The following is a 12,724-nucleotide window of genomic DNA, read 5'->3' as shown; positions in this document are numbered from 1 at the left end:
AAGCTGTACCAAGGTCCCAATTCAGTATTCGATCAAACACAGTAACTGGGTCTATGGGATAGGTCAAAAACATCTTCATACGCACATTTGGATTGATATACTCCGCAGCAAATATGACTGACATGATTCTGTTTAATGTAGAATAGCAATTATTGTCAGCTCTATGAAATATCTGCAACATTCAAAATATTTCACCCCACTGAATATACTTATGTTTACCAGTTGAATCATTGAATCTATAGCAAGGTGATAAATGGGTCACGTTCATTAGGCACCTGAAGGATTTTTTTTTACTGAACAGGGAGAGACATCCTGGTATTGTCCATTAAAAAACATTCATTCGTTTTCAGTTACAAAACGCTTTTAAACGTTTTCCGTTGAATGCCCTAATAATGAACATGACCCTGGTAATTGGAATGTGGCAGCAGGTGCTATAGTAGCTGGTAATTTACCTTCCCGTTGGCCTCATCCTCAGGCTGGACATCATTGGGGTTATCTAGAGGCTCTGAGGTGCTGATTGACGTCTCTAATCCAGGCTTCATGGAGGGGGTCGATGGGACAGACTCAGCTTTGTGGGAGAGACTGTCTGTTCCATAACCAAATGCTTGAATGGCATTTCCTGTGGGGACAAAGAGATAAAGTCATTTGTCTTGACTGTCTTCCCAGTGTTGGGGCAGCTAACAGTCAGCTCTAAGTCAACTTTTTGGTCCTTTGCCCAATTTTGGGTGTGGGCGTTGATCTACCTATTTTTTGGTCAGTTAGTCCATGTGCAGTTCCTTAACAAGCAAGGTAACAGTGTTTTGTCAGTTGACTATTTAGCTTAACTTAGTTTTTTTTTGAGAGTGCCAAAGCTAAGTATTTAGCTGGCTTTGTTTTTTATTTGAGCTTACCTACATCTCTCTACAACAATCTACATCATCTGATTTTCACCGTATCATTTTGGATAACAAAAATATTTATCTTAGAGCGGAGAGAAAATATCAGCCACATGCAGGATGTTCATCCACAGACACCATGGCCAAAGCCCTTGACTCATAAGGGAACTCACTTGAACCTTTTTTTAAATCAATTTACAACAACAACATGACCTACTAGTCCTGTGTTTGTTTGTCAGTAATGTCCAGCAGAAAGGCACACCCTGAGATGGAGTCTTTTAAAAGCAAATTGAATGAACACAAAATACTTTCAGGGGGAGGGAGACAAATACATCTCCAGTCAGCTTTTCTGATGGGTGGGGGTAAACCAGGACAAAGTACCTTTTCACTCTGCTTGTCCATTTTAACAGAACACATGTTTATTTCTGTTCAGGCAGAAAGAAGGCAAACCGTGTAATTGCTTGGCAACCACCTCCATTATAAGGTCACCACACAGAGATGACTTTGAATAGATTTGTGACTGATCAGACTCAGAACATTCTCAGACAAAGCAAAAACTGCACACACACCCCGACACATACACCCTCACACACACACCGACACATACACCCTCACGCGCACCCCGACACATACACCCTCACGCGCACCCCGACACATACACCCTCACGCACACACCCACACGCCCCCCGACACACACGCCCCCACACTCACCTGACACACATGCACACATACTGTACACACACAGCATGTTGTAAAGACATATTGACTTCAGAAGACACTCCATGGGTGCTCGGATATCTTGGCCTTGGGTCGGTTACAACACAAATCTAGGAGGAATGGCAAATCTGTGAAGAATATAATGCTTGTGATTTCTGAAAGTCTAGTAAATTATCTTAAGGTCTGTAATAAGATGCTGGTCAAGTCAAGAGAAGAGTGTTGTTTTCATGCATCTGTTTGCTGGGGTGGTAAGATCACCGAGAGAGGTGCTGGTGGAATAAAAATATAAATCACCAAAGTTGGCTAGAGGGCTCCTTCAGCGGATGCTTTACTGCACCCAAATGTTCCACCGAGTGATTAAGCTCACTGCCGACAGCAATTCAATTTTTTAATGACTTCAGATACGTTGTTTTAACCCTATTGCTATTGCCTGCAGGGAGGAGGCTGAATACGATTAGCTTGTTATCTAATTTTACATAATACGTACCGTCTCTGTGGACTGTTATGTCCCCCCACTTAGTGTATAAGAGCAACGCTTAATCTATTTCACTTTATCTTCTCCAGTTCCTTTTGAATGCAAAGAGAAGATGCTGCATGTTATATTATTTTCCAAGACGCCTCCTCAACAACAAGCCTCATCCCTCATCTTGCAGACTCAGCTAAAAGTGCACCATGGCAATCTATTGAAATGGTCTGAAAGCATTATCCACACAATGGAACATGTTAAAAGCAATGGTATCTTGTAATTCTGATGACATTGTATGGTACATCATAATGGTGAGGCGGTACACCTGACATTTGACTACTAAATTGTGCCGTTAGGATGCTTTTCCTATTCTTTCGCATTCCCATGACAAGTTTTTTCATTAGATTCTATTTTTTTCATAGACTGATAAACACTAATATCTAATGGAAAATGTGGAAATGACATGAAAATAATGGCCTTATCCCATAATCTGTAGAACAATTTGTATCCAAATGTTGGGGTATTGAGGTGTACTGGCTTTAGAGGTATCTTGTTATTTCAAACCAAACACAATAAGTGGTCAAAGAGATTTGGTTGGTTTGTTATCAGACTTAGAGATTGATTCTAACAATGAGCTGTGGAAAGAAAGGAACATTGATCTAATATGAATGAAATAACTGCTACAAGACCAGCCAGTCAATATTACCCATACACCACACACCTCAGAGTGCCACGAGACATCACCTTTAAAAAAAAAAAAACAGACCCCAAGTCTGAAATCTAACTCAGAACAATTAAAATACATCAGATGTGACAGTTCACTTTCAGTTTCGAGGGAAACACACTACCGATTTGAACGGTGGTTATTTTCAAATCAAATCAGTGGTGGTCTTGTATGTGTTACAATTTGTTTTTTAAATGCAAGTGTGACTCACTCAAGCACATGTTCTCTGTGAAGTCCTTCAGAAAGCTCTGACACTCCTCTTCCTGGTTCCCACTTCCTTTACAGGTGCACCATGGGGAGACAGTCCAGTTGGTGAAACTGGCGTCCACGTAATTGGGAGTCATATCTGTCCCTATAAAAGGTGAGAATAACGCTACAGTTACAGATCATTCACAGGCCACCAATGGATAATAATGGACTACATTTACTATAAAGAGTAACACTACAGTTACAGATCATTCACAGGCCACTAATGGATAATAATGGACTACATTTACTATAAAGAGTAACACTACAGTTACAGATCATTCACAGGCCACTAATGGATAATAATGGACTACATTTACTATAAAGAGTAACACTACAGTTACAGATCATTCACAGGCCACTAATGGATAATAATGGACTACATTTACTATAAAGAGTAACGCTTACAGTATGTTACTCATGGCAACAGGGACTATTGTACCGTGGAGGCAGAGGTAAGATGAAGCCAGCTAACAGTAGTATGCTGATTGATTCTTGTTTCAGACGTGGAGTGTCCATCTGGAATGAGCTAGTCATATTAGTTTAGAAAGATGGAACCAAAAACAGCAATTCTGTTCGATAATGCCTTCAGGAGAGGAGTGCTTTATTTGTGGAAAGACACCTCATACTGTGTAGTCCAGAAGCACTGGCAAGGGTAATGGAATGTCCGTTTATTTACTTATTTATTTAACCTTTAATTAACTAAGCAAGTCAGTTAAGAACTAATTCTTATTTACAATGACGGCCTAACCAGTCCAAGCCGGACAATGCTTGGCCAGCGCCTTAGATTGCTGACCCACTCGGAAGCAAACTCAGGGAGTTTACTCTAGAGATACAGTATGTTTGACACATTTATATTAATTATCAACAATTCAATTACAGACAGGTGGTAGTGGTAAAGTTATTGCTATGCTGTCTCTAAACGGTATTGTAGGTTCACTCAAAGTAGTCAAAAAATAACTCCTTTTGTCTACCTCATTGATCGTACTGAATAGTGTCAACTCATTTCCAAGGTGCTATCAAATGTCTACTGGTATGGAAGAATGTCTTTGCTGCACCAAATTTTCTTGTTCTATTTGAAGAACATTACTATATGTGTCATTAAATGTTTAAATTAACTAAACACTACATCATCACCTCCACTTAGCCATTGATCTGCAATGTGTTTGGGGGGAGAATAAGAGGAGCGGTATGGGTCACTTTACCTAAAGTATGCTGGTATAGTGCATTATAATGTGGTTATAATGAATTATTAGACTAGCCATGAGCATGTTTTAACACCCTAAAATGTCCTATGTCTTAAGCCTTAAAATAATCCACTATACAAGCTCATACATGCTTATAATAACTAATAAAGCACTATGCCTCCACGGGGTCTGTATAGATAAAAGTCCCATGCACTCACCAATGAGGCCGGCGTAGGAGGCCAGACAGGCCTGGTAGTTGTCCTCATTTGGGCAGCTGCTGACCGTATGCTGAGACACCATACAGTTCATGTGGAAATCTGCCAGTCTAGACCTGCGCACAAACACAGTTGACTACATCAACAACACACACCCTGGAAGTGTGATATTTCCAAGGAACTGATTCACCCATAGTTCAACAGCCGACTACTACGTGTACTTTTGAGCATATATGCTGAATAAATGTCCAATTAGCTAAAGAAACATCTAATAAATGTCACATTTTCACTTATCCCCACATGAGGGTGCATCATTCACATTGTTGGCACACAACATCAGACCCGGGTTCAAATGCTATTTGAGGTATTTAAACTACTTTCAAATACATTGGAATTAAGTATTTGGATATTTCTTATTTGAAAACACTATTGGAATGTATTTGGAAATACACTTGGAAAGAGTTGGCACGTATTTGAAAATACTTAAACACACACTGTATTTTCAAATAAAAATAAATACTCCAATACATTTGAACCCAGGTCTGTTTGATATTTAAAATAATTTATTTGGAATTAAATATTTTCATAGGAATTTATTTGAAAATAATTTAAAATACTTCCAATAGAAGCTGAATCGGGTCACATTATTAGAAAATACTCAAATACAGAGAGAATACTGTGCCTTCAGATAACCTTTTCCACATTTTGTTTGTGTTAAAGTGAATTTAAAATTGATTACATTTAGATTGTGTGTCTCTGATCCACACACACTGATTGATGGATGTGTAAAAAAAAACGTGACTGAATATCCCTCTGAGCATGGTGAAGTTATTAATTACGCTTTGGGTGGTGTATAAATAAACCCAGTCACTACAAAGATAAAGGTGTCTTTCCTAACTCAGTTGCCAGAGAGGAAGGAAACTGATCAGAGAGTTCCCCATGAGGCCAATGGTGATTTTAAAACAGTTACAGAGTTTAATAGTTGTGATATGAGAGAACTGAGGATGGATCAACAACATTGTAGTTACTCCACAATACTAACTTAAATGACTGAATGAAAAGACAGAAGCCTGTACAGAATAGAAATATTCCAAAACATGCATCCTGTTTGCAGCAAGGTACTTAAATCCATTTGAATCCCACTTTGTAACACAAGAAGATGTGGAAAAAGTCAAGGGGTGTGAATACTTTCTGAAGGCACTGTAAGTATATAAATAACAAATAGTCAAATAGTAATGTATTTTAACCTGTGATTCAATCTATTTGCACATTGTCGACAATGCAGCTTTTAAGGGTCATTTCCAATTGAGACGGTTATCATGGTCATCTCAAGTGCTACCCAACTTGGCTCTTAACTGATAAAAATAGTGTGTTTTTGTTTATGTGTGTTTATGATAAAAGCTTAAATGTATTCATACCTGGAGGGTGGCATCACTAATCCAGTTTAGTAGGTTTATTGGAGAAGTGTGTGCACAGTTGTCCTGTATTTCCAAATCACTGACACCCACTAAGATGGAGTGATTCACTAGCCCCCATGCCCTCCCTATCTAACATGGACTTATTCATGTTACCCTGCCCCGACCCTTCTTTTTTTATTCTTTTTTTAATTTCACCTTTATTTAACCAGGTAGGCCAGTTGAGAACAAGTTCTCATTTACAACTGCGACCTGGCCAAAGATTAAGCAAAGCAGTGCGACAAAAACAACAACACAGAGTTACACATGGGATAAACTAAAGTACAGTCAATAACACAATAATGGCTTGAAGGCCAAAGGTAATTTTATTTATTTAACTAGGCAAGTCAGTTAAGAAGAAATTCTTATTTACAATAACAGCCTACCGGGGAACAGTGGGTTAACTGGTCTAGGAACAGTGGGTTAACTGGTCTAGGAACAGTGGGTTAACTGCCTTGTTCAGGGGCAGAACAACAGATTTTTACCTTGTCAGCTCAGGGATTCGATCCAGCAACCTTTCGGTTACTGGCCCAACACTAACCACTAGGATACCTGCCGCCCCAATGATTTTGACTATGCAGCCCTTGCTCCACACCCTTGCAGCATAATAAAGTTGTTTCAGAATACTGTTTACTGCGGAATCTTAAGCAGAAGGTGAGATGTTTCTGGGACTTGAGATGGTTGAAGGGTGTTGGAATCCATCTCATATCCTTGTTAATGAATAATCAAAGAATACAGGACAACAACAGTCCCATGCTTATTATATTCTGTCCTCCACATCTCAATGAGAAGTGCAGAGGCTGAGGATTTGTCTGGAGGAAATGATCAGGTAACACTCTCTGCAGCCTGGATGCACAGAATAGGCCCACGAGCAAACCCACTCTTCCTCACTTCATTACTCTGGCTCCATCTCCTTCCGCTCCCTATCAAATCAAGCAGAGTGGCTCTCAAAGTGACATGTTGCGAACATCACATCTAAGCCTTGTTTCAGGGACAAGGGCTTTGTGCACCTCTTCCCCCCTCTTCTCTACAGAAAGCCTCTCATCTTCTTCCTCTCTGACTGGAACAAATTGCTTGTTCCCTATAACATCCCATCACAGCCTTTGATAAAGAGAAACTGAGGTGTGTGGAGACTGAGGGACTTCTCAGCCTAGCCATAACGCATCCTCTCTGTTCTATACATCTGCAAAAACGAACAGTCATCACTAACACTTTCCATGTGGATGTTTCCATGGACAACCTGTTCATTGCTCAAAAACACTTTGGACAATAATATGTGTCTGCACCAGGTGTAGAGGCTGTGGAGACGGACTGCATGTTTTTATTTTAAAAACAGTCATTTCAAGTTTAGAAAGGTGTCCGGAGTGTTTGGACAATAGTGTTCCAACATCGAGATGCAGCACATTTTATGGCTGCCACAGCTTTTCCATTATACCTTGGCAGACAGCTCACTACTGAAATGACAGGCTGTCTGCCTCTCAGAGTGTTATGGCCATTTCAGACACTCAGCCCTGGGAAGTGGCAAAGGGAGCTCCCGTAGAGGTAGACTCCTTTGAAAAAGATTTGACGCTTTAAACACAGTAATTCAGTCAGTGTTGAGTGCCTATCCATCTTGCTCAACCGTAATAGAAAACTAATGGCTTTTAACATGGAATTGTATTCCTTATCGCCACCGATGACTAACATTGAGTCAAATCAGATGAATGTCTAAAAACCATTTCCTCATGAAGGAAGGGAAAATGTAAATTATCAACTGCTAAGACGTGGTGGCTATAATAGCCTCTCAACAGCGAATATCTTTGGGAAATTATATCTTTGGAAAACATCCTCTCTACATTTGCTGACATGTTTGACCATTTCAGTAATATTGGACATATCATTTTTTGATTTCCTGGATAAGCACTACCATTATCATTTTACATACCTTGATATAACACTCATTTTAAGTGTATTGCTCATAGATAACTCTCCCATTCTGGCTCTAGCATTCATTTAGGTCTAGCGACGATAAATCAAACAATTTGACATTGAATGGGCACATGATTGCAGATGTGTCTTTGCTGAGTCATAGAAACAGGGTGGTAAACTTGCTCTGTGCCTTTGTGCAAACTCACAGTTAGGAAATTTGACCTAAACTTTATCAATGGCAAAGGTCATTGGTCTTTTGTCAATTCATCGGTGTTAAATGCTGATTGAAATAATAGAAGCTGACAATAGATGGGTTGTTCTCCATTCCATTTGTTCTATATCTGGTGTACTGCATATGGACTATTCAACCTACAAAAGGATGAAGCATGCACATCTACAATGATGGAAAACTTACAAAATAAAGCATTTCAACCATATCATAACTGTCCATTTTCTTCTCAGTAAAATAAGCTTCTTCAAAAATATATGTCATCGTCTCAAAGTCCTGTGTTACAAGCATTTCTTGCATTGCCTTTTAGCTGGTTGCTGTTGTCCCTGGCCTTCTCTATTTAATCAGTGTCAGCGGACAGTTTCACAGCAGCTTCGGGCAATTGTCCTTTGATGGAACATCAAGAGTGCCCATTTATTTGGAAACACAAGGCTATTTGACTACACATTCATTGGGACAAGTTCTCAAGACTAAAAGGGCATTTGGGCATGTGGCTTTCAGTCAAAGGCACTGCTGTGTTGCTGCAGTTCACTTAAGTTGCCTGCGCACTATAAGTAGTGCTTGCAGAGAAATCAAGGTAATGAGGCTAACCATTTGATTTGACTTTATTGAATGAATCCTTTTTAATTTGGTGCTCTTCAAGTCTGATTAAACATTTATTTTGTGGTGACCAGGAAATCACAGGCAGTTCAACCTTTGTTTTCCTTCTCCCTCTGTTCGTTACTGACATCCTGCAACCCCCATATATTGTGATGTCATGAATGAATGCTAAATGAACTGTCACAAAACGCAGCAACGGCTAAGCTATTTGGTGAGGGTAAGTAGATTACTCAAGGTTATTGGCACTAATAGTCTCCAAACGAGGTAAACAAAACACTTAAACTTGGGTAAACAAATCTATTAATATATGAACTGTCCCTGAAATACAAAAAGGGAGTTACACAGAATAATGATTATGAATAATTAAATAATTATCCAACACTTTAACAAAATTCCTCAGTTAGGGCCCGATTCCGACCCGAGTTATGAGCACGTAAATGGAATGTAATTCACTTTTTATGCACTTTTCTCTCTATGCGTATTCTGACCTTGAACTTAAGCATGAGAATAGTATGCTATTCACCTGCTATTCGTTTTGGGTGGAGATTGAATAGATGAAGGTGTCACAACTTCAACCGAAGGTGGCTCCTCTCCCTGTTCGGGCGGCACTCGGCGGTCATCGTCGCCGGCTTACTAGTTGCCACTGTCTGTCTTGTGTTCGTTCACCTGTGTCTAGTTTGGCTAATCAGTGGGGTATTTAATCTTGCCCTACCCGCTAGGTTTTGTGTGGGATTGTTTGTGTTACTGTCGTTGGTTTGGGTTGCGTTTTTTTTACTGTTAAGCAGGTTTATTTTCGGGACTGTTTTTCCTGCACGTTAGTTTAGTAGAGGAGTGTTTCTCCTCTGTTTTTTACTGGACTTCGTTGCTGTTTTCTTGTGGCTCCTTTTGTGGTCCTGTACCTGTTGTGTTGGTGGACCAGTAAATAAAACACCCTTCTTGGAATTCTTGCTCTCCTGCGTCTGACTCCACACCCACCTCTCCTCGGGAGATTCTGACAGAAGGTGTGGCGGATGTGTGTTTACAGATACCCCGTATTCTGACCTTGACTTCATTCCCTAATAATTGCACCACCTTCATGTGTGAGGAAACCATGAATAAGGTCTAGTGAACCTACAGTACAGGTTCCAAGTGGAAAAAGCATCTACTTTCTTTTTTTCTGATAGAAATAACAGCATTCTCCAGGCACTGTCATTTACAACTTATAACAGCTATTGATAAGAGCTAGGTAAATGACTAATCCGTTTGGATAAAGGTAATTGTAAATACAAATTATACTTGTTTTAGATATATTTTTCCTTATAATCGCTGGAGACAAATGTAAAACCAGTCATATTGCAGAAAACTGAAGCATATCAACATGTCAACTTTCCCACAGTAAAGTTTATGAAAAGCTGTGCCATTATGCAGAATTTCAATTGTACAGCCTTTTAACTTGCAGGGATGGGCACTCTCGAATGTCTACCTTGACTTTCTCTATTTCATATTTCTATCATGATAAATATTAGCCACTATCATTTGACCGTCAGTAGGGCTAATAACCACACATATTCAACTGTCAATTTACTGTTAGTCCCCTTCAGTTATATAGGTATGTAGGTATAGCCTACATTTTAATTCCATTGTTTCTTTTACCTTCATTTGCGTTCCTTATAAACGCCGTCACAGCCGTGTGTTTGTTGCGGAGGATCATTAGTAACAGTTGATAATATAAAAAAGAGACCGTCTAATTAAATTGTTCTGGAGTGGAGCGCAGACCAAGCCATAAGACCAAGCCATTTGAACCCAAATGGTAAAATACTTGACTGTGTCATCACAGTTCCATGGTTAGTGCAGGTAATAGAGGAGGATATAGCCAACTATTGTACACTATTCTATGTACATTAATCTTCCAACATTACCATGGGTTAAAGAACTGAATGTTGAAATATTCAGAATTAATCAAACCACCGTTTTCTTTATTTCATGGATAAAGGTTTCAAACCTGTTTTTTTATGATTCATAAATACTTTCCTAACCCTAAATAATCTACAAAATCAGAGTATTTATTAATCTACCAATTGGTGGTGAAACTGAGACGAATGAGCATATATTGAGATGTATTTCTTTCATTGAGCCCTAATATTCTGAACCCGTTCTCTTGCGGCAGGGTAGCTTAGTGGTTAGAGTGTTGGACTAGTAACCGGAAGGTTGCAAGTTCAAACCCCCGAGTTGACAAGGTACAAATCTGTCGTTCTGCCCCTGAACAGGCAGTTAACAGGCAGTAAACCCATTGTTCCTAGGCCTTCATTGAATTTGTTCTTAATTGACTTGCCTAGTTAAATAAAACTAAATATATATATTCCAGTGAGTCTTGTCAAAATTCCAACTAAAAAGGTACACTGTATTTAAAGGAATGATTTAAGATAAATGGACTGAAAACCCTACTGAATGAAAACTCCACAAGAAAATCTGTTGGCCAGCAAGTGGGAGGGTTTTCAGCAGTTGAATTACATTTATTCAGAGCACGCAAGGGAACCACGCCTGCAAAGCACGTTACACACCTGCATGAGGTAAGAGTCGTGCTTAAGAAAGGTGTAATTTCCGAATTCAGAATTTGGCCCTTATAGAAGAGGTACTTTGAGTCAGGCTTAATCACCTTATTCCCCACGTGTACTATTTACATGATACGTTTTGGAAGCATAAATATTATATAACATTTCTACCATGACGATGAGACTGTGGGGGTGGCTTGGCCTGTAATGATTGTAGCTTCCTCTATCCGTTCCCTCAGCGATTACAGTACACTAACTGGGAATACGGTAATCCATGTATTGAAATGATCTGCACAGCTCTCTCCTGCCCTCTCTCCAATTCCTGCTCTTATGTACAGCCAACAAGCAGAGCACGTCCTAGCTTTTGCAGAGATCTGATTAAAGCAGTGTACTGCTGTATATGAGTCATTTGTTTGCCGTGCTTGTGCAATCCAACATTTACAGTATTACAAGTAGGTGTACTTTGATTGCTTTCGTCACTGGTCTCATTTTAGGTAAGGCAAAGATAGAAATGTGTCCAAGCAATACACAAAGGCCTTTAAGGCTAGTGGAGAACTAAGAAAAATGCTGCCTGTGTCCTGAACAGTCTTCTGAAATGCCATCTGGGCCAATCACTTTCCTGGTTTTGATTCCCCCCTCAGTGGAAACCTCTGTTGTCCTATAAAGCAGAGCTGGCCTTTTCAGTTGGATGTTGAGGTGGGGTGGGGGCCTGATGTATTGTAAGCAAAGTCCCGAGATGTACAGTATCTGGGTCAGGCTAACTGTTCAGTGATCGATAATCTCTCAGCTCCCTGCTTTGAAACCTATTGGCCAAATAACTCAATCAAAGAGCACACAGTAAAGCAAGAGGAACAGAGGAAATAAATCAAATATAGACGTGTTGCATTGATTGTTCGGCCAATCAATAGTGTACATACAAGACTCACTGAGTTCTGCAGGGCCTACTGTTCTGGACCTAGTGTACACAGCGCACATCCAAATATAACTATCGTCACTCAGCAGACACGGCAGAGTAAACACTGTATCCATCAGCAAGGCCGAGGCAACACAGGAGGAATGCTCTGTTTGTGCAGACTGATGAAAAAACATCCTCAACGGAACTAAAGCCAGGTGTGAGAGCAGGAAACAGTCAATGCCTAGTTCTTGTACAAAGCTCTTCAGCTCTACGTAGCTCCCCCAAAGATCCGACTATGCTGGTACTGGATGTCTGTTGGCCTCTGAAGACAGGTTAGACAATTATTGCATCTGAGCTCCTAGAGTGTGGCTCTCCTTTTTTTTTTTTGCTATCTGAGCAGCTAACCGATCGCTGCAGCTGTACATAGTCTATCGGTAAATAGCCCACCCATTTTTACCTACCTCATCCCCATACTGTTTTTATTTATTTACTTTTCTCCTCTTTTGCACACCAATATCTCTACCTGTACATGACCATCTGATAATTTATCACTCCAGTGTTAATCTGCAAAATTGTAATTATTCGCCTACCTCCTCATGCCTTTTGCACACAATGTATATAGACTCCCCTTTTTTCTACTGTGTTATTGACTTGTTAATTGTTTACTCCATGTGTAA

At 39.8% G+C, this 12,724-nt stretch overlaps 1 protein-coding gene across 1 annotated transcript in view; it reads right to left on the bottom strand.

Moving 5' to 3' along the window:
- The window catches only part of LOC112248296 (GDNF family receptor alpha-2-like), a 62,010-nt gene that overhangs the window by 10,893 nt on the left and 38,393 nt on the right, over positions 1 to 12,724 (bottom strand). The window contains exons 5-7 of the mRNA XM_024417202.1: positions 4,434 to 4,546; positions 2,994 to 3,134; positions 453 to 619 (exon numbers count right to left, since the gene is read on the bottom strand). Coding sequence (XP_024272970.1) covers positions 453 to 619; positions 2,994 to 3,134; positions 4,434 to 4,546 — 421 coding nt within the window. The remainder of the gene's footprint in view (positions 1 to 452; positions 620 to 2,993; positions 3,135 to 4,433; positions 4,547 to 12,724) is intronic.

The sequence above is a fragment of the Oncorhynchus tshawytscha genome, linkage group LG04 (assembly GCF_018296145.1).
Source record: "Oncorhynchus tshawytscha isolate Ot180627B linkage group LG04, Otsh_v2.0, whole genome shotgun sequence".
In the NCBI taxonomy this organism is placed as follows: Eukaryota; Metazoa; Chordata; class Actinopteri; order Salmoniformes; family Salmonidae; genus Oncorhynchus; species Oncorhynchus tshawytscha.
The sequence above is the reverse complement of the archived record's forward strand: the minus strand, read 5'-3'. Positions and strand labels throughout refer to the sequence as shown.